The sequence below is a fragment of the Alosa sapidissima genome, chromosome 17, assembly GCF_018492685.1.
Source record: "Alosa sapidissima isolate fAloSap1 chromosome 17, fAloSap1.pri, whole genome shotgun sequence".
Lineage (NCBI taxonomy): Eukaryota > Metazoa > Chordata > Actinopteri > Clupeiformes > Clupeidae > Alosa > Alosa sapidissima.
In genome coordinates this window covers 21948839-21971582 of record NC_055973.1, presented here as the reverse complement: position 1 = coordinate 21971582, position 22744 = coordinate 21948839, and the positions used below count along the sequence as shown (strand labels likewise).

General features: G+C 45.2%; 2 protein-coding genes across 12 annotated transcripts in view; both read left to right on the top strand.

Annotated features, from left to right (window-relative positions):
* Window positions 1-9918, top strand: part of LOC121688279 — a 522978-nt gene extending 513060 nt beyond the window's left edge. For 2 of the 4 annotated variants that reach the window (XM_042067753.1, XM_042067754.1), the window contains one exon: window positions 1661-9918. In XM_042067753.1, the coding sequence (XP_041923687.1) occupies window positions 3972-8603 (4632 nt within the window). In that variant the 5' untranslated portion in view covers window positions 1661-3971 and the 3' untranslated portion in view covers window positions 8604-9918. Of the gene's footprint in view, window positions 1-1372; window positions 1389-1660 lie in introns of those variants that run through there. The other 2 variants (XM_042067756.1, XM_042067755.1) reach the window with 2 other exon arrangements.
* The window catches only part of mcamb (melanoma cell adhesion molecule b), a 53613-nt gene that overhangs the window by 18039 nt on the left and 12830 nt on the right, over window positions 1-22744 (top strand). For all 8 annotated transcript variants that reach the window (XM_042067762.1, XM_042067759.1, XM_042067765.1 and 5 more), the window contains exons 2-8: window positions 17071-17195; window positions 17507-17741; window positions 18193-18263; window positions 19968-20055; window positions 20904-21083; window positions 22098-22225; window positions 22536-22686. In XM_042067762.1, the coding sequence (XP_041923696.1) occupies window positions 17071-17195; window positions 17507-17741; window positions 18193-18263; window positions 19968-20055; window positions 20904-21083; window positions 22098-22225; window positions 22536-22686 (978 nt within the window). The remainder of the gene's footprint in view (window positions 1-17070; window positions 17196-17506; window positions 17742-18192; window positions 18264-19967; window positions 20056-20903; window positions 21084-22097; window positions 22226-22535; window positions 22687-22744) is intronic.

Below are 22744 nucleotides of genomic sequence, written 5' to 3'. Positions count from 1 at the left end.
ACATAATTGTGTTATGTGTTGGGACTAAAGCTGAATCATTTTTTAATGTCAGTTTTCATCTGTTCTTCATCTGTTCTTTTTGTTCTTGAAGAATAAAATCGAAACATGTCAGTGAATGTTGATATTTCAGTGCTACATCAGTACCCAACTCCCCAATCAAACCAATACTCCTCAACCATAGATAGCCAGTCAGAAAATACCATAGACGGACGACAGGAGATCTGAACCAGAAGGCTGTCTGTCTCTTTGAATGTTACTGTGGTGTCACACTCATTGATGCACCAAAACGCTTTCAGTCTCTCAGGCCTGTCTCCGTGGCTGCCCACAGTGGCGTGTAAAGGATGTGACCGGGTCGGTACAGAGCAGCAGGTCAGACCAGAGTGGTCAGTCTGACCAGTAGCAGGCTGGACTCCCTCTGCGGATGGCCTCTGTGGAGATCAGTGGCATGGGAACGCGCCGACCGCTGGTGGGTGATGTTGATGCAGCTGCTTGTGTCAGTATCACTTCAGGTGGCGTGTGTGTGTGTGTGTGTGTGTGTGTGTGTGTGTATGTGTGTGTGTGTGTGTAAAACACCACCTGAAACTTGCACGCCGGCACAGACTACCAGCTGCCACACACACACACACACACATCACATACACAGACACAGACACTCACTCACACACACACTCACTCACACACACACACACACACACACACACACACACACACACACACACACACACACACACACACACAGAGAGAGAGCGGGAAGAGAGAACTCTACCAGTAAAAACTGCCCCCACACAAGGTCAACATGCAGCTCAGTTTCAGGAAGGAGATCTGTTTGGGTCACACTAATTAGCTTGTTTTGGTTGTCTTTGATTTACGAGAGTTCTAAAAGCTGTTGAAGGCTACTGTGCAGAAAGCCAGAATCACATTATGATAGGTGGTACCTGTTACCTGTCTACTGGAATTGCTGTAGAATGTATACAAGCCTAGCTAGTAAGCTCCCAGCACTAGACAGTGGACCAATATGTAATTAATGTATTAATTAAGGCTCCTACTCCTGCAGCGAACTCCCATCTTTTGATGTTCGATTACTTAATTTCACTGTTTTCAAAACAACCCCACACACCACCGCGAACGCCGACTATTTTTGTCCATTGTTTATCGAATGCTTGTGTAACAGATATGAGAAAATGTGTAAGTCTTTTTTTGTTTTCAATTGCGTTTGGTTCAGGTCAATATGTTTTATTTCTCCAAAATCCTTGTTCTGCCTTGTATAAAATTAGCTTTGGTATTGGGAGTTATATTATTTTGTGTAACAGCGCCCTCTGTGGGAAGAGTGTATTAAGTGAATGACATCGCGTTCTCTCGTCAGTCTGTTTACCATTGACTGAGGGGAGGTACGTATTATATGCGATGTGATCATTAAGACATAATTAATGTGTTTTAACGTCAGCTCAAGCACAGGTTTTGATTTCTTCATGTATATTATTGCAAGGGCATATGGGATGAGTGGTTTTGTGTTCCTTAATGTATATCCGAAGTGAATAATGAGATGTTTGAAATAGCTAACTAGCTAACCACGTTGTTTTATGTGTGTGTTGTTAGCTCTCGCCATTTTGTCTTCATGCAGGATAGCCTATATGCTTCAGCTTTTCTCTTTTTTGTATAGGCTACTGTTTATATGTATGGAGAAAAACCACATCCGTGCTCTTATTTGATTTATTCAGGTATGTACTCCCATTACCATGTTTAGCAAATGTGATGTTCATTTACATGTATTATGTAAGAAGATCTAATCATTGTGGTGTAGTCCTGTATGTATTTATGTTGTAGCCTATGTGTGAACAGGTTAGATTTAAGATATATTTCCTAAGAAGAACATGCAATGTGATCGGAGAAAAAACAGCCTAATGCGAACATTTATTTTCCATAGTAATTCTTTATTGTATTTTGTTTTATGCTTTTTGAATGAATGCAATTCAACGGTCAGTCTGTTTACCATTGACTGAGGGGAGGCTACTGTTTATATGTATGGAGAAAAACCACATCCGTGCTCTTATTTGATTTATTCAGAATAAAGTGCCTAAGGAATGTCAGCGTCCTGTCATCAGTGCACCTGAACACAACGCAGTAGTCGGCGAGGTACAGACCGCGCCGGCTACATTGGTGCCGTGACCCGGATTTCTTCGCTTCAGATCATCGCCAGGGTGATCGCCGGTGGTTGCTGTGACGAGTTGGAACCTCTTCAGGACATTGACAAGTACATGGGCTAATGATAATGTGGAAATTTTAACTACTATTTGCCTCTACCTCAGCTAGTATAATTTTACATTGTGATTTATTTTTCTTATTTGCATATTTGCATGTACTAGTAATTCACATATTATTACCATAGTCTAACACATCACAACTTTTGCAAAAATGACTGATGGTAAGGATGTGCAGACACCCCTTAGCCGTGGGGATGCTGCAGTGGTAACCTTGGGGAGGGGCAGGCTTATGAGTAGGGTGGAGTGCACGCCGGTTAAAGGTGCTGGTGTACTAGGCAGACCTGTACTCTCATCCACACGCTTACACACTGATGCACATTCCCCCGCACAACACATGCGTAGGTTAGGGGATGTTTCAGACATCGGGAACGGTGTTAGTTCAGTGGGCCGCCCTGTATTCTCATACACTCACACGCATACAGATGAACATTCTCCACGTCAGCCAGCGTCTAGTCCAGATGTGAGTTCCGCAGACCTAGGGAATCTCATCACACAATTAGCTTATGAAATAGGAGAGAACATTGCTAGCCAACTACAGAGATCTGTTAATAGTGCAGATAGCCAAACCACTCCTACACTTAGCCTGAACTTAGGACTTGGACAGTCTGACTTGAACATGACTGGAGTAAAGTTAGTTATGAAGACAGATGTCAAAGAGCCGCCTTACTTCAGGGGTGATGGAACAGACAAACACACAATGCATGAGTGGGAAGAAATGATGAGCGTGTACCTGAATAAGAGGGGTGTCCCCCCGCAAGAGTACTCTCAGGAGATCATGTCAAGACTAATGGGAAAGGCTAGAGACATCGTTAAAGTTACCCTGCGCAGCATGCCATCGCTGCAGCCAGCTGAAAACTCCAAGCTTGTCTTTGATATTCTGAAACAGCATTTCAGTGAGGTAACCTACTCCTCGATGCCGTTAGCAGATTTTTATAACACGCTTCCTTCGGCCGGAGAAAGTCCCATGGACTATTGGATACGCTTAAATAAGGCTGTGGATGTTGCGGATGAGTGCCTGAGAAGACAGGGGCGAAACGTTGAGGACCCCTCTCATGAAGTCACAATGATGCTGGTGAAGCACTGTCCTGACCCCGCTCTTGCAAGTGTCCTAAAGTGCAAAACAGCAGAGAAATGGACAGCAAATGAAATTCAGGAACACCTCATTGAACATCACAGAGAGGCCAGAACAATGTCTCAAGCCAAGTCTTACCGGCCAAAGAACATTGGTGTACATGTTCAGACACCAGCAATAGAGACAGTCACTGCTAATAACACTACAGACCTTACCTGCTACCCGAAGCCAATTGAACCACCATCCTCTTCTCAGACCGAGAGCGCCTGCATCCAGTCTCTCATTGGCTTGCTGAACCGTGTGCTGGAGCAGAATGCCCAGACAGCAGCAGTCGTGCCACCGAGCAGGGGGCCAGCAGCCATAGTTCAGAGTAGATGTAGAGTCTGTCAGTCTGCTGAACACTCAACTACTGCGCACTGTAGACAGGCGAACCTCTGTATGGGCTGTTACAAGCCCGGCCACTGGAAGAGAGAGTGCCAACAGCGCCGGCCAAGAATTAACACCCAGCCACAGTCAGCACAAGAACAGCCTAAACCTGAGCAAGGCGGAGCCAGTTTAAACTAGATGGCTCACATACGGAGAGGGGATGTGTGAGCGTTAAAGCATCAACCCTTGAAGAAAGTGAAGAATTAAAGGAGATGTATGTCAATGTTTGTAAAGCAATGTCAGATAATTGCACAATAATTGTTCAGAATATTCACACAGTGGAGACGTTCAGCGAGTTATTTCACGCACCAGTGACAGTTAATGGCCGTGCTCAGTTGCAAGGGCTCCTCGATACAGGGTCAATGGCCTGCACGATAAGTGAAGAGGCAGAGCAGAGACTGCTATCAGATAGCGTCTTGACCCAACAGCAAGAACTCCCGCAGCGCATCATCCTAGTTGGCTGTGGAGGAGTACGGGTGAGCCCCAAGTGCATGTATGACATGGAGCTGAGTCTGTATGGGGTGAAGTGCATGGTCCCAGTCCTGGTAGTCACTGGTCAGAGGGATGACGTCATAGTAGGCACCAATATGTTGAAATACGTGCTGCATCAGCTGAAAAATGAGAACAGTTACTGGACACTTATCTCGCGCAACACAAAAGGGTCTTCAGACGGTGAACAGTTTTTGGAGATGATGGCAAGCCTCACGAGATGGAGGGGTGAAGATGTGCCGGAAAAAGTAGGGACAGTGAAACTAACCCAGGCGGTGACTCTTCTTCCCAAACAAGAGTACCTGCTGTGGGGTAGACTGCCCAGTAATGTGCCCAAGTCACCTGGGAGCACAGTTGTGGTCGAGCCCACCACCTCTAGGTGTGTGCCTCGGGGCATCATGGTGGGGAAAGTTGTAACGCCGCTGTGGGGAGATGGCTGGACTCCCATGAAAATCACCAACATCTCTGATAAACCACTCACCCTGAGAAAGAACAGCAAGCTCGCAGACGTGTCTACTTGTGTTGCAGCTGAAGACTTCCCGCTGTTCCAGGGTTCCTTTCAGAGTGATGCTGGCTCTGCTAAAGTGACTCATGTGAAACAGGATGACAACACTGATTTGAAAGACAGGCTTCAGAAGTCTGGTCTGGGAAATGTCGACATTGATCATTGTGAAGCGAGCCCCTCCACCAAGCTCCAACTTGTGACATTGCTGGAAAAATATCAGGATGTATTCTCAAAGCACCATCTAGACTGTGGGGAAGCCAAGGGCTTTGTACATAGAATCCGCCTCACTGACGACCGTCCCTTCCGTCTTCCGTATCGTAGAGTGCCGCCAGCCCACTATCAAAAGCTGCGTCAGGTTCTCACCGAGATGGAAGAGCAGGGAATCATACGTAAATCAATGAGTGAATATGCCTCCCCACTCGTGATGGTTTGGAAGAAAAACGGCGATCTTCGTATATGCACAGATTTTCGATGGCTGAATGCGAGAACCATCAAGGATGCTCATCCTTTGCCCCATCAATCAGACTGCTTGGCTGCTCTTGGCGGTAACACTGTCTTCAGCACCATGGACCTCACGTCTGGTTTTTATAACCTGCCCATGCATGAAGAGGACAAAAGGTATACCGCCTTTACAACACCACTAGGCCTGCACGAGTATAACAGGATGCCGCAGGGGCTTTGCAACAGTCCAGCGTCCTTCATGAGGATGATGTTGAGTATCTTTGGTGATCTTAACTTCAGCAGTCTTCTGTGCTATTTAGATGATCTCCTGATTTTTGCCCCCAATGAACAGCAGGCCCTCAGCAGGTTGGAAGTTGTTTTTCAGAGGCTGCGGGAGCACAACCTGAAGTTGAGTCCGAAAAAGTGCCATCTGTTGCGGAAGTCCGTGAAGTTCCTCGGACACATTGTTGACGGTGACGGTGTTGCTGTTGACCCGGAGAAGGTTGAGGTCATCGCCAAAATGTCGAAGAGGGACTTGATGGAATATGATAGCTGCACTCCTTCAGTCCACAGAGTCAAGTCGTTCCTGGGGATGGTATTTTATTATCAGCATTTTATACCAAATTGCTCTTCCATCGCAAAACCCCTGTTTGCCCTCACAGCTGGCCAGAAACGGAGAGGAAAGGCTGGAAAGTACAGTCAGAATCCAGGGGTCTACAGAAAGCTCAAACCTGCAGACTGGACCCTTGACTGCGACACTGCCTTCGCCAGCCTTAAGGAGAAGCTCCTGAACTGTGCAGTCCTCACCCATCCAGACTTCTCTAAGCCCTTGGTTCTGTCCATTGACGCATCTCTTGATGGTCTTGGGGCAGTTCTGTCCCAGATACCAGAAGGAGAAACGAAGGCACGCCCGATCGCCTTTGCCAGCAAGACCCTCACTGGCTCACAAAAGAGGTATCCTGCCCACCGCCTAGAATTCTTGGCGCTCAAATGGAGTGTTTGTGAAAAGTTCAGCCACTGGTTGAAGGGCCACACTTTTACAGTGTGGACCGACAATAATCCTTTAACTTATATAATGACCAAACCAAAACTTGACGCTTGTGAACAAAGGTGGGTGGCAAAACTTTCCCCATACACTTTCAGTATCAAACACATCCCTGGGATAAAGAACATCGTGGCAGATGCCCTAAGTAGAGATCCTTTTGCTAAGTCAGTGAGTCAGAGGTTGATCAGCGAGCCATATAAAAGTCTTTTGGCTGAAGCAGAGGGAACCAAGGAGGAAAAAGTCCAGGATCTCTTTCGGTGCAAGATCCAGTGTCTCCAGGCACACGATGCAGGCTGTTGTGTAACCATGGGCACCGCTCGAGACAGGCTGGCTGGCAGTCAAGAACCCTTGCATGTGAGATCTACTTGTGAAGCTCACGTAGAGTGGGAAAGGGGAGCGGAGATAAGAGCAACACAGTTTCTCAACGCCCTTTCCCAGGCGGTGCCCCCAGAACAGGATGCACCTCCAGGCCTGTCTATCGGCGAGCTAAGGCACAGCCAGGAAACTGATCCAGTTATCAGGGAGGTCCTGCCACTCGTTCAGAGGGGTGAGCCACCACCTAGGCGAAGGAGAAGTAGGTTAGCTCCTACGGCCCAGACACTGTGCAAACAGTGGCATCATCTTAAAGTCCTGGACGGAGTCTTATATAGGGTAACCAAAGACCCTTTGAGCAGAGAGAAGAGGTATCAGTTTGTGCTGCCTGTTAGCTTGAAGGCCAAGGCTCTCGCTGGTGTGCATGACCTCGCTGGACATCAAGGGCAGGCTAGAACAGCACACCTCGCCCGACAGCGTTTCTTCTGGCCGCAAATGGGAGGAGACATCAAGGAATATGTGAAATGCTGCCAACGCTGTATCCTTGCAAAAACCCCTGAACCAGCTGCTCGAGCTCCCTTGGAGAGCATTCGCACTTCGGCACCCATGGAACTGGTGTGCATTGATTTTTGGAGTGCTGAGGACAGTAAGCAAAGATCTGTGGATGTATTGGTCATAACAGACCACTTCACAAAATTGGCTCATGCGTTCCCCTGTGTCAACCAAACTGCAAAGCAAATAGCGAAGAAGTTATGGGATAACGTGTTCTGCATCTATGGTTTTCCAGGGCGAGTACATTCCGATCAGGGAGCCAATTTTGAAAGTAAACTCATATCCGAACTCCTCAGCCTCACAGGAATTACGAAAACACACACCACGGCATACCATCCCATGGGAAATGGGCAAACCGAAAGGTTCAACAGGACGCTTGGCAGTATGTTGCGTGCCCTACCGCTGGCAGCCAAACAACACTGGGCCCAACAGATACAGACTTTGACCTTTGCATATAATGCCACCATTCATGAAACGACTGGATATCCTCCATTCTACTTGATGTACGGTCGAGTTCCCCGACTCCCGGTAGATATGGTCTTCAAACAAGTCTTGAAGGATCCAGTCGTGGTGAATTATAAGACCTATGCAGAGAAGCTGATGGCGAACCTTCATGTGGCTGCCGGCATAGCTCAGCAGCATGCGAGGAAAGAACAGCAACATCAGGCTGATGGCTATAACAAGAGAGTACGTGGAACCCACTTGAACGTTGGCGACCGAGTTTTGCTTGCCAATAAAGCGGAAAGAGGGAAGAGGAAGCTAGCGGACAAGTGGGAGCCCACCATGTATACCATCATAGACCGGAATCCTCAGACTCACGTTTACAAAGTCAGGGATGAGAGTGGGAAAACCAAAGTCGTTCATCGGAATCTAATGTTGGACGTGAGCTTCTTACCTGTCCCAGAACAAAGCGGAGAGGAGCTGGATGAAGATGCCTCGGATGTGGTCAGTGAGTTCCAGCCTTCCTCTGTTGATGCCTTGAGTGGCCTGGCAGTAGACGCTTCTGAGGACCGTACCTGCTCATGGTTAAATGCGTCATCTGATGTCGAGTCTGAGTTTGAAGTTGAAGCTGATGAGTCTGAAATGGAGAATGAGATACCCCACTCTCTGTCCAGAGACTTTGTTCAACGGACATCGACAAGAACCCAGTCTGATGAGGTCAGAGGTCAAGGGGAAAACGAATACTCACCTGTGAGAGACTTACCTGGTTCCAGTGTGCCCCCTGACTCACACCTGACTGACACTGACTCTGACTCTCCGACTGCAGCTCCTGACTTAGGCGAGACAGAATCCCCAAACATCACCTCACCTGTTACAATGACTGATAGTCAGACACCCACACAAGCACAAGGGCCTGAGAGACAGGTAGTCAGGACACGTACTGGTAGGGTTGTTAAGGCAGTCAATCGCTTGATAGAGAACATGGTGCAAAAACCACTCACCAAGGGTTTTGTTGAAGGGGTCAATAGAAGATCACTGTCTTTGCTCAGCCTATTTTAGACAGAGTGATGAATTAAAAATCTGAGTATTGTGTTAAGTTTTTGTTTAGTGCATACATTCTGATAGGGTGTTCATATTGGAGGGGAGAGTGCCATGATTGTATATGGTGTAAAAGGCACCATATTTACTAAAAGAGATAGTAGCCTGATCAACTGCTGTTTTCTTTGAACTTACCTCGTAAGTAGCTTGATATGCTGTGTGAGGAATTAGATTTCCAGGGTTACTTCGGATCATGTGAATGTGAACATTATGTTTTGTATTAATGATTTATTCCTAGTGAATTAACCCTCTGTGTTCAGGATTTTGGTGAAATTAAAGAGGGGTGAATGTAACAGATATGAGAAAATGTGTAAGTCTTTTTTTGTTTTCAATTGCGTTTGGTTCAGGTCAATATGTTTTATTTCTCCAAAATCCTTGTTCTGCCTTGTATAAAATTAGCTTTGGTATTGGGAGTTATATTATTTTGTGTAACAGCGCCCTCTGTGGGAAGAGTGTATTAAGTGAATGACATCGCGTTCTCTCGTCAGTCTGTTTACCATTGACTGAGGGGAGGTACGTATTATATGCGATGTGATCATTAAGACATAATTAATGTGTTTTAACGTCAGCTCAAGCACAGGTTTTGATTTCTTCATGTATATTATTGCAAGGGCATATGGGATGAGTGGTTTTGTGTTCCTTAATGTATATCCGAAGTGAATAATGAGATGTTTGAAATAGCTAACTAGCTAACCACGTTGTTTTATGTGTGTGTTGTTAGCTCTCGCCATTTTGTCTTCATGCAGGATAGCCTATATGCTTCAGCTTTTCTCTTTTTTGTATAGGCTACTGTTTATATGTATGGAGAAAAACCACATCCGTGCTCTTATTTGATTTATTCAGGTATGTACTCCCATTACCATGTTTAGCAAATGTGATGTTCATTTACATGTATTATGTAAGAAGATCTAATCATTGTGGTGTAGTCCTGTATGTATTTATGTTGTAGCCTATGTGTGAACAGGTTAGATTTAAGATATATTTCCTAAGAAGAACATGCAATGTGATCGGAGAAAAAACAGCCTAATGCGAACATTTATTTTCCATAGTAATTCTTTATTGTATTTTGTTTTATGCTTTTTGAATGAATGCAATTCAACGGTCAGTCTGTTTACCATTGACTGAGGGGAGGCTACTGTTTATATGTATGGAGAAAAACCACATCCGTGCTCTTATTTGATTTATTCAGAATAAAGTGCCTAAGGAATGTCAGCGTCCTGTCATCAGTGCACCTGAACACAACGCAGTAGTCGGCGAGGTACAGACCGCGCCGGCTACACTTGTCAGTTGAAAATGTCAGTGCAGGTGTGTGGGCAAGTGACAAAAAGTCAGCATGTTCATGTGAATGCCTAAGCGCAGTGTGCTTTACTCTTCAGTGAATTCACATTGTTACTAAAACAAACTCAATCAAAATGCTGTTACAAAGATGCACTAATAAGTATATAAATACTTTGTAATAACTTGATCTAAAATAGTTTATAGCACAATGTCTAGGGACTGCAGGACGACAGAAGAAGTAGAAATGGCTTTCTGGTGGTGGATAACTGTCATAATGTTGTGCAGTAATTCAGAAGTATGACACAAGTAACTTCAAGCCTGTTTAAACAAAGAGGAAATGGGTGATTGGGAGAGAGAGAGTTTCCCTAATGGGTAACCTGAGTCCAAACCTGAGTGGTTTTACTGGGAGCCACGTGCCTCCTTAGGGCCCCAGCACACCTGCAACAACTTTGGTATTCTGTTTGAAAGTGGCCGCAGGCAGCCAGGCAGGCAGGAGTAGACTACACAGGGGGTAAAGCACATACACACACACACACACACACACACACACACACAAACACACACACACATACTGTACACAGGGGATTTATAGAGAGACATTGGTGAGTCAGGCAGGAGTAGAGTGCTGCACAGAGGTAACACACACACACACACACACACACACACACACACACACACCACACTCACACAGGGGATGTATACAGAGATATTGGTGAACAGCATTGGTTAACATCATGCCCCTGCATGTTTGTGTAGTGACTGCAATGTCTTTGATGTCCCTGATAAAAGTGCCGCTCTCCTTTTATAGTCCTCCCAAGGGGAATGTAACCTAGTTGACCAGTAAACTCTATACATTAATAATGTAAAGGGGATTTTGGGAAGTTATCCCATTAAGCTCTCTCTCTCTCTCTCTCTCTCTCTCTCTCTCTTGTTTGTTTGTGCAAAAACCAAAAACACCAATCAACAAAACGGTTGCTTGTTTATTTTCACTCTCGTGTCCTCTCTCTTCCTCCCTCTCTCTCTCTCTCTCTTCCTCTCTCTTCCTCTCTCTTCCTCTCTCTCTCTCTCTTCCTCTCTCTCTCTCTCTCTTCCTCCCTCTCTCTCTCTCTCTTTCTCTCTCAGATGTGTGTATTGAAGGTGTTTCCTGTAAAGCATCAGTGCTAAAGTAAAGCGGATTGTCGTCTGGCAATACTGTATGCCACTCAGGGGTGGCCCTGCGGGGTGGGGGGGTGGGGGGGGGGGGGGGGGGGGGGGGGGTTGGTCTAACAGCACTGACAGGGGCAACCAGAGAGCCCCCCGGTAATACTTTATATTACCGGAGGAGAGCGAGAATTATCGTCTGTCATAGGGCCCACATTTTCTAGCAGTGCCCCTGATGCCACTGTTGCCATACACCCACGGTCTGTGTCCAGACGACATGCTTGGGATGACCACTTTACTGTGTGCCCACTGTGTGACCTGGCTTACAGTATGTGGACAGACAGGGCTATTAACGGCACTTAGCTTCCACTGACACATCACGTAGCCTCTCTGTATGAAAGCCAAATGTGCCAACATGCGCAGATACAGCTCTGCTATTCTTAAACGTGCTGGTTTGGACCAGCTTAGACAGGGTGCACTGAGTGTATGGAGGTAAAATTAGCCTTTGTGTACTTGTGTACTGGGCGTCTGATGATACTGTGTTGTGGTTCAGGATTAATGCGAGTCTGTGGCCATGTTGGTGATACAGTGCTGCTAGCGCCACTCTATGGTACTTGCTTCAGTTCTTGTGGTTCCCCATCGAGAGAAACAGCCTTACACACAATATGTCATATTATTGTGGTTTAACGGCCTGGAAGTTTAATAGGTGGTTCACCAAGCAATAGATTATTGAAAAAGAGTGTGTGTTTATGTGTGTGTGTGTGTGTGTGTGTGTGTATGTGTGTGTGTCTGTCTGTGTGTGTGCATGTGTGTGATGCACTGCGGTAGGAGAATGGTGCCTTCAAGACAAGTTCAGGCAGCTGACGAGATGTGGGTGTTTTTGGGGAGATTACTGTTATTAGGGTTGGTTGTTTAGGGGTGCCCCATTCTTTTCTTTCCACTGAGACCAGATGTGAGGGGCCCCTTTAAAGGTTTATGTGTGTGCCTGCGTGTGTGTGTGTCTTGTGTGTGTGTGTGTGTGTCTGTGTGAGTGAGAGAGAGCATGTGAAAGTCTGTTTGTGGTTGTGTGCATGTGTGTATGCGTTGATTCACCAGTGGAACCTTGTCGCCGGTGGCAGCCCGTTACAGCGCCAGAAGTGAGCCATATCCCCACCGCCCTTACCCTCACTGATAGCCTCTCAACTGCTTTTGCTGTGTCAGGATGTGGACAGGGAGGCCAGAGCATAAAGTCATTTAGATTGATTTATTTGCAGATGCTTTTCGTCCAAAGCGATGCACAGGCACAGCAAAGAAAAAAAAAAAACATTAATTTGCTCAGGATGTTTTCTGTTATTAACGTGAAGAGAGGCACAGCTTTTCTAATGGCTTAAAGGTGCACTCTAAGATTCTAATCCATAACACTTTTTTGCCACATTCAGTAAAAGGCCTTTTACTGTCCTCTAGTTGTCTGTTCTGTGTGTGTGTGCTAAACAAATAAAAAGAGAGAAAAAATAGTCTCAGACCGAACCTTACACTATTTCAACCAGTCACCACACTTCATGAGGAGGATAGAAGCAGCGCAACTATCAACAAACTTCCAATGGAGTCACACACTGTACCTTTAACACAAAGTTTTAACTACCAGAACCATGAGAGCATGGGGAGGTGCTACCCCAGGTTCACATGGTAAAAGTCCTCTCTGGTATTCCCCAGACAACCAAAAAGAATTCAGCAAGTAGCACAACCTGTGAAATCAGCTGGTTTACTGTAGTTCACGGCTGTATTTTTACAGTCAGGGTTTAATGTGTGCAGTGCTGACTGAGCCTGCAGCTGATGGAGCTTTATGAGATGGTTATGTTCACAAGAGTTTTTGTCTGAGCAGTAGACCTGGAGGAGGACAGGGAGAGAGAGAGACGGAGACCAATGAGGAGTTCTGATAACAGCTGGAACAGCTCCTGCACCAGCAGCACTGCAAACCTCAAAACAGACGCCTATGCTGAGCCGAGACCAGAACCAGGACCAGACCAAAGCCATATCTCACCTCCACGTCTCTGGGCCCAGACAGTGGGCGCGAGTGCTGCCCGCTCCTGATCGGCTCTGGCCCAGATGTGGACTGGATGCGGTGCCGAGCAGGTCACGTCACCTCCCTCAGCCATGTGCTTCTGCTCCCTCGGCAACTGGCAAGTGTTGGCGCGATGCCACGTTAGAGGCGGGCAGAGCGCTGGCGTCGCACATGTCAAGTGGCTGCCGGCACCTCAGTTAAAGGCATTCCAGCGGCTCTGAGCCTGCCGAGGCCGTATCTAACAGCAGTGTATGGGCAACGGCCGCTCTGCTGCCAGGTGTCTGTTTGTTTCAGTGTGCCAGAGAGCAGAGCTGACAACGACCAGCTGAGAGAGAGGGGGGGGGGGGAGATAGAGAGAGAGAGGGAGGGGGAGAGAGATAGAGAAAGAGAAGGAGAGAGAGAGAGAGAAAGCAAAAGAGAAAGACGCTTTGTAGTGATGTGTGTTGGCTTTGGTTGAGGCTGTGCCAAAGAGGATCAAAGCTTACAGAGTAGACATACCGAAGACCCGACAGAGGAGTATCTCTGAGCAGCTCTCAAAGCAGCATTGTCCTCCATCATGTATCCCTGTCAAAGCCACAGCCGAACTTCAAGTGCTTTCATTTCTAGAGGTCTCTCAACAAGAGCTGTTGGCTTTTTGAACAAAGTCTCACTGATACCTCAATGTACAGCTGGAAAACCCAAACTAACTTCAAGCCAAACTGAACGTGTGAATTATGCAGTGGCAATTGGAGTTTTTTACACAGAGCTTAAGTATACACAGAGCTTAAACAAAACAACACAGTTCAAAAAGTACAAATTTGTCAATGTTTCAACTTTTGGCTTCTTCAATGGGGGATTTCCCCCTAATCATACTTAAAACATATGTTAAAGCTTTCATTACACAAATTTTAAAGAATAACAACTGTATTTCATGCACTTAGCATTCTTGAACCTTGTAACCTGTAGTAATACAGCATATACTGTAATACAGCAGATACTGTAATACAGCAGAAATAGAGGGTGTGGGGTAGGGTGGAGAAATTGACAGTGGCAGTTGCACGGTTTGGGGGAAATGTGCTCCTTCTGTGTGTGAAGAGAAGATTTTCATGAAGGTCAGGGTTAAGGTTAAAAGGGTTGGGGTGGGGTGGTGGTTAAATGGTTTTATACAACAATTGGGTTCTCTAGAAGTATTTATTTGTTTCTGATTGGCCGAGTTGGAATATCCCTAGACATTTTAACTCAGACTTTACACAGCTAATAATAAATCACTCCGCGATACAATGCGAAGATTCTCGGTCTCCGGCCTCGTGGCTATGGCTGAACAACACCTGTGGGAATATCCATTACCAATCCCACTCGTGCTATATTGCTTAATCTGCATCAGTGAAATGTGCAGTGTGTCTGTGGGGGGAAATATTCAATATTAAAGGGTTGTAATGGTGGTAGTGGGGGGGGGTGTAGTTCTGGTGATGTCCATCAGTGAAATGGGGGTGGGGAGTGTGTGTGTGTGTGTGTGTGTGTGTGTGTGTGTGTGTGGGGGGGGGGGGGGTACTTCAGTAAGGAAGGGTTGCAAGCGTAATGTACTGACGCAGGTCTCTCAGCATAGTTAGAGATAAAAGCTGTTTGACTAAACAGCCTTATATGCTGAGCTGATTGTGTTGCAATAATTTCCCTTTCAAACATGGGCTGAATAGAAAACAGCTGTTGAGGTGGGAGCTCTGTAAACTGTGAGCTTCAGTGGAGAGTGTGACAAAGTGTCCACACACCCTGGCAAAAAAGAAAAGAAAAGTACTTTGACATGAGGCGCTCCACGCACACACAGGCAAAAAAGAAAAGAAAACTGCCATGAAGTGCTCCACCAGGTGTGAGCTGTCATAACGGTACGGTTGAGTGAGAGGGCGGCAGGCTAAGCAAACAGTCTGAATGGTGAGCTCACTCACACTGAACCATAACACTGGGTCATCAGCAGAGGGGTATAGCCACCTGAATCAGCCCCACATGCTCACACACACGCACGCACACACACGCACACACACACACACACACACACACACACACACACACACACACACACACACAAACTGAGCTATAATACCATGTCAGCAGAGGGGTATAGCCCTCAGCCTACCACACACACACACACACACACACACACAGACATCAGGTCACCAGCAGAGGAGCTGTACAGTATGTTCAGTTTTGCTGCACGGTAGCTACTGCACACTACCTCAGCCCACACACACACGCACACACACACACACACACACACAGTCCACCTGGGTACTCATAGAGGGTTTGTAACACCCCCACCCCCACATAGTGAAAGTGAGTCTGTATGCTGCTGTTGCTGCTGCTGGTGAACTAATGGGCAGGAAATGCCTTTGTTGGAGAAACTAATCCAATTGCTCTAATAGGGTCGGAGGGATGGAGAGATGGATGGATGAAAGGATGGAGAGATGAATGGGCAGATGGAGAGGAATATGGAAGGATGGGTGGAAGACAGAGAGGATTGGAAACAGGAACACAGTGTTGCACTGCGGGTGTTGTTGGAGTAAATGGATACGTGATATGGTGTAAACTTGATTATTTGTTGGATAAACAGTCTGAGAGAGAGAGAGAGAAAGAGAGAGAGAGAAAGAGTGAGAGAAAGAGTGAGGGAGGACGAGAAGATGCAAGAGAGCAAACAAACAGCAACAGTTTTGTTGTTTGGTGTTTTTGGATTTTGCATAAACTTCATATACTGAACCAACAAAGGAGACAGAGATAGAGAGATAGAGAGAGAGGAAGTGAGAGAGCAAATAAACAGCAACAGTTTTGTTTTGTTTTGTATAAACTTGTTCTGAACAAACAAAGGAGAGTAAGAGAGAGAGAGAGAGAGAGAGGAGAGAGGGGGGTGAACTAATGGGCAGGACAGATCTCGATCCTGATGGTTTTTGGCAGTGGTACAGGTCAGATTAGTGGTGCTAAAGTTTGACCGTCCCGCTGTTATGATTTCACACTTAAAAAACAAACAGATTTCATGTGCAGGGAACGTGTAGGGAACTTGTGGACCAGACAGAAGACTCTTATCATCTTTATTTGATCTAATCAGACGCTACCAGTTTGATGCACAGAAAATGAATGTTTTAAAAAATAACAAGTATGTCTCTCAATTAGGTTTATATTGCTGTGTGTGTGTCTGTCATCTTGCTAAAATGATTATAAGGAATTCCACATGAGAAGTAGCACAGTGTACCCCACAGAAAATCCTTCTGAAATGGACAAACGCAGGAAACATTGAAATCCCAGTCCTTGTAATTTGGACTTCAATAGCAGGCCTTTAAAGCGCTTTAATTCACTAGAGCTTTGGGAGACACAGACTCACTATTCTGCCTGTAAATCGAGTCTTTCTTCCGTGGCGCTGGAATGCCTGCTGGGCTCCCAGAATTCCTGTCATAGCACCTAATTCCCATCTGTCCTGCACAGCATCGCGACAAGCCACTCTATCTGCAGCAGCAGGTCGCTGCTGTGGGTTTGTGTATGTCTGCGTGTGTTTGTGTGTGTGTGGTCTGGGGGCCTAGCTGGAGGCAGGCACTAGTGTGTGCTTCTTCAGAGGAAACTCAGACGAATGGGGTGGGTTTCATCGCAGTCCGTTGTGCTTACAGTTTGCTTAGTTTGACCTGTATTAAGAAGGTGTTGGTGATGTTCACACACACACACACACACACACACACACACACACACACACACACACACACACACACACATCCAGACAGACACACACACACACACACACACACACACACACACGCACACACACACACACAAGTAAAAGCAGACTGTTAAGATTTGTTGTGTGTTTGTGGGAAATGTGGGTGATTTTACTGTGTTTATAGTTACTATGGGATGTATGGGAGGAGGGGGTATGGGGTGTGGCCGTGTGTGTGTGTGAGAGAGAGAGAAAAGCTACTGTGTCTGCATAGTGCAAAGTGTGTGTGTGTGTGTCTACAGCGTTGGCGACAATAGAGATAAACATGGAGGATCGTGTGGAAGTCTTACTAGGAAAGCAGGTTGAGATCTCCTGCCAGTATAAGATGGACAGCGACCCCAGCACAGTAATCATCCAGTGGTATACAGTGAGTATCCTGCCCCTTCTACACCACTCTTTACACACACACACACACCCACACACACACACACACACACACATACAAGCCATGTTTTACTGAACCTGTAATATTTTATTGTGAAATGTAGGAGATTTTATATATTATATTCTTTTTTGCTTGTAAAATTTACATTAATAATACAGTACAGATCATTTATAATTGTAGAACATACAAATGTAAAACACACAAGGTCACAACTTCTGTGTCCAGACGCAGAATCTATCACTATGTTTTTCAACAGTATACTGACCTTTGGTGCTTGTCAATGCTTTTCCCAGAAACCAGCTGGCTCCAACAGTCAAAGGCAACGCATCTTCTATAAGGACAACACAGGGGCGATACTGGACCAGGACTCGTCCCTGGCGGGCCGGGTAACGGTGCACGACAGCATCCCTGGATCTGTGGTTGTGATCGTGGAGCCGGTCCAGTTGGAGGACGAGCTGCTCTTCATCTGCCACGTGAACACGGCCACCGAGGACGGCAAGGAGGGCATGACGCAGCTCAGAGTCTTCAGTGGGTACCAGCCGCGGGGGCAGGGAAAAGGGATCCGATGCGTGTGTATGTGTGTGAGTGTTTTGTGTGTGTGTTTGTGTGTGTGCGTGTTTTGTGTGTGTGTGTGTGTGTGCGTGCGTGTTTTTTGTGTATGTGTGTATATGTGTGTTTTGTGTGTGTGTGTGTGTGTGTATGTATTTGTATGTGTGTGTGTGTGTGTGTGTGTGTGTGTGTGTGTGTGTGTTTTAACCTGATGCTTTTATCAAGACCCATTTAGATAAAACCAATAAACAAGTGTGTTTTTTACTTAACACTTTGTTAATGCTAACAAGTAACAATGGTAAAGTATAGTTGGTCTCCTCATAGGTGCAACATGCATACTCTGTTGTCCAAAATGAAGATGTTTCTTCTGTGCAAAGGCCTATACTGTGAGACAACTGTTCTCTAGATTCTTCTTGTCTTGTTATTGTAGGTAAACCAGAAGTTCCCAAAATTGAAGGAGTGCACACCGGGATATCTGTCAACGAAAAGGATCCAACCCAGGTAAATAATCCAGTCTACCGGGAGGCCATTGTTTATTTATGCCCTCTCTAGTTAGACTTTGACTGGGCTGAGGCTGTAAGAAGGGAAAAATATCCACGACATGGAGACACGTCGGGCTATCCTCACTTCAAAGGAGAGAGCAGGCCCAAAGTACTAGCCCGTTCCCCTGCTGATTGGGTGTGAGAACACTGGACAAATAGGGTGAAGAGTTAGAAGGTAATGTTATTACGAGACATGACTGTGATTATCAGACTCCATTTTTTAATAAATTGTATCTCGAATCAATTACCAAGTAACTAGTTTATCAGCTATGGCACAGTATGGCATGGCATACTAGAATTGAGATATACGACTGGTGGTTAAAGTAACAATTTATTAGGCAATAAGCCTTAAAAGGTGAATGTAGTCAATATCACTTCAATTGAATGTGAAAGTAACTCAGGTAGGTAAAACATAGCCTACTGAAGCGAAGTAACAAAGGGAAGCTTAACCAAAAACAACAAACTTAAACTTAAGAAATTAACAAGTTAGAATAACAGCTACACCAGATGAAACGGTATACCAAATAATTACAAGATTACAAACCCAAGCTTCCCCCAACTAGCCTGGCTAACGTCAGACCTCATCTCATTGAGATGGGGTCTGGTAACTAGACATTAATTTTCTCGTATTTGAAATGTGGTTTACGAATGCCCAGAGCCGTTTATTGGGCGCTACGAATGTCTATCAAATGCGTCAACAGCTCAACGGCTTCGGTGTGTCGTCATCGTCTTGCTGCCCTCTCTCTGTTCTGTGATTGGTCCCCTAACTGAGGCGAAAATTTGCTCCATGGAATCCAGGCTGCCTAGCAGCGTGAATAAAATTGCGCGCGTAAGGCAGCATGGGAAAACCCAGGCTATCCCCCAACACCCTCATAGAAGAGAAGCAGAGCAAAAGAGACCGAACTGAGGACCATTTCCCCTTTTATCATTCATCTGGGCCATGCCCAAATCACCAGAGCCTCTGTTATCTGAGAGTGGTGGGTGTGGCCTCTCATACCTATAGACTATAGCGTAGTTCTTAGTCTACAACTATGCACAAATACAATAAATTGTGATGAAACCATGATCAGGATGTTGCCCACATTACAAGCATTAATTCAAGACCAAACATGAATGTATTATTCACAACATACATTTATAGAGATTTCAGAGGTGAACTATACTGTATGATAATTAGTTCGGCCCGGGCACCCTGAGCAGTTAAGAATGTCCTTTGATGGAGATGGGGGCGCATCTCACCATAACCCAGGTTTACAGAAACATCATATACATTAACTTTACTGTTCCACAATCGACAATACTGTATTTCTCACATGTAGACCTTAAAAATGATATCAAACACAATCAGATTATAATTTCTCCTTTGACATGAATCTTAGAGTTCAGAATATTTTCCTGTGGTCCAAGGCAGGCCCAGGAATAAGTTAAGCTCTCAACAGGGTGGCGAGAACAAAGACCAAATGGCAACACTGTATGCGGGGTGTTGGGAGTCATGGCTATAGCCAGCTAAGACAATAGCGATCGAACACAAATACCCACACAGATGTAAATTGACTACAAAAGGCATTCTGTTATGAGAATGTCTTTTCTGTTTCAAGAATGCAAAAGACTGGCAAAAAGACTGTTATTACAAGGCTGATAACATTACACTCTCTCACTGCAGATTGCCACCTGTCACGTCAAGAATGGCTACCCCCTGCCCAATATCACCTGGTACAGAGACCACACCCCGCTGTACATGAAGGAAGGAGGTGAGAAGGATGGTGGTGATCACATCTCAGCTTAAGTGTTGTTGCATAACCTCCATGGTTACTAAGAGGCGTTCAAACTCACAGCTTGTCGTGCCATTTATTGCACTTCACAGCACTGATTCAGGGAAAATGAAAACCTCAGAGCTATAATCTGGCTGCCCTCCTCTGAGCCTGTCAGTAGAATCATCTGACGGGAGCAGACTGGCCAGATTCAAACAGGGCCATATCCAAACCACATCAGGGCCATATCAGGGCCAGATCCAAACCATATCAGGGCCACATCAGGGCCATATCCAAACCACATCAGGGCCATATCAGGGCCATATTCAAACCACATCAGGGCCACATCAGGGCCATATCAGGGCCATATCCAAACCACATCAGGGCCATATCAGGGCCATATCCAAACCACATCAGGGCCACATCAGGGCCATATCAGGGCCATATCCAAACCACATCAGGGATAGTGGATGTTTTGAACTTTGGAAACTCATATCTTTTTTACATTTAGCCATTCTGCATTATCCAAAGTGGCTCTGAGTGTTGCACTGATATGCCTTCAAGTGAAGTCAAGTCAACTTTTACTATAATTTTTCCATATACATAGCTGAATGAAATATCATTCCATATGGTCCACCAGCTGAGTTCCAAGACAAACACATTATCAAAACACACAAATGATTAATAGACATTGAGGGTACAGTATTTATGCATTTTACAGTAAATGTCAAAAGCCATGTTTACTGAATTCTACACAATGAAGAACATTTTTGTAACTAATATCAGAGAGTTGTCTTGACGTTTGTGTCTAATAATATCTTTTTTTTTTTTTAAATGTGTGACTTCAGTGCTTGGAGTGACCAACCAGGTGACGAGGGACACCAACAACCTGTACACAGTGATAAGTGTCCTTCATATGAAAGTGAAGAAGGAGGACAAGGATGTGTTCTTCTACTGCGAGTCTTCATACTTTGTGCCTGAGGGGACAAGGATGACCGAGTCCGACCGCATCAAAATCAACGTGCACTGTGAGGATATGAGTCCTTTTGTTTGGCTTAACACCCTGTTACTATGGTTACAATGTATTATGAAATAACAGCACATTTTTAATAACTAGATGAAATGTAATACATTTTCACTCCATTACGTATTATCCCCGGATACATGAAATACTTTTTTCTGATTGGCTAGTGGGGTGACTTTTAATTCTGTATTTAAGTAAGTATAAGTATATATACTCTTTTGATCCTGTGAGGGAAATTTGGTCTCTGCATTTATCCATTAGTGAAACACACTCAGCACACACTAATCCTGGCACAGTGAGCTGCCTGCAACAACAGCGACGCTAGGGGAGCAGTGAGGTGCCTTCAAGGGCACTTCAGCCGTGCCAACTGGTCGGGGTTCGAACCGGCAGCTCTCCGGTTACAAGTCCAAAGAGCTAACCAGTAGGCCACGGCTTCCCCGATATCGGGACACCTATTAAGTAGATCTGGTATCACCGTTCCATATCAGTGTCCTTTGAATGGTAACTATAGTAGAGAGTAGTAAAACAAACCGAACAAGTCGGCTGAACCGCTATAAAGGAATGACAATTTCCTATATAAATAGTGTCATTCAGGGGATTGGTGGGTCATGGACTTCTTTGCTTCTGCCTCGTCCATTAATTCCGTATATCAGGAGATTCAGGACACCTTGGCCAAGTTACGGTTTGGGTAAACACCCTCAACTATAAACTTGGTGTTTAGCTGCATCAACTACATTTTGTTTCACAATACCAGTTTAAACTCACAACTGAACTACCGGTATGGGCTGTTACTTATTGGTTTAATTGTATAGCTATTGCATGTTTAATGATTGTTTTATTATTTCTTCTGGTGTAAGGTGATCTTGAGTGTCATGATGGGTGGCAGTAAATAAGATTTAATGTATAATAATTTATTTTATTTTATATTGTATTATTAAAATCTATCCTTACGCCATCTTTACAACCAAGTTTGTTTGCTTGTGAGTCATTGTTTACTACGTGGTTGGTTGTGTTGCAGACCCGTCAACGTCTGTGGAGTTAAGACAGGTGCTTCCAGAAGGTTTAGTGAAGGAGGGGGACACCGTGGAAATCAGATGCTTTGCTGACGGAAACCCAACACCACCATTGACCTTCAAACATAATGGAGTAATGCATACAAACACACATGCACACACACACACGTACACACTTTAAATTATTTTACACTGCACACTTTCGATTTTTTCTTTCAGGAAATTAGAACAAATCTTTTGGATTTAATCTTTTTTTATTAAATTACTACACTGAATGCCACATTTCAAACTAAAAACTGAAATTACGTCCATGACAGTTGTCTTTTAGATTTTTATTAAATTACTACATTGAAGACTTAAAAAAACTCAAAGTAACTCATGTCAAAGGCCCTTGGATTCTCTCCATGTGTAACCTCAACGGATGACCTACTGTATGATCCTAGGAGGACCTGAATGAGCAGTTGCTGACTGATGACCAGCAGGGGGTGGTGTTGCGATACGCAACACGAAGTGATGGGGGCATGTACACTTGCACTGCCCTGGACCTGGAGACTCTGGAGGAGCTGGAAAACGACATGGAGCTGAGTGTGCACTGTGCGTCACTGACTGACCCGCCCTGGACACACACACAACTTACCACAGCACACACAGT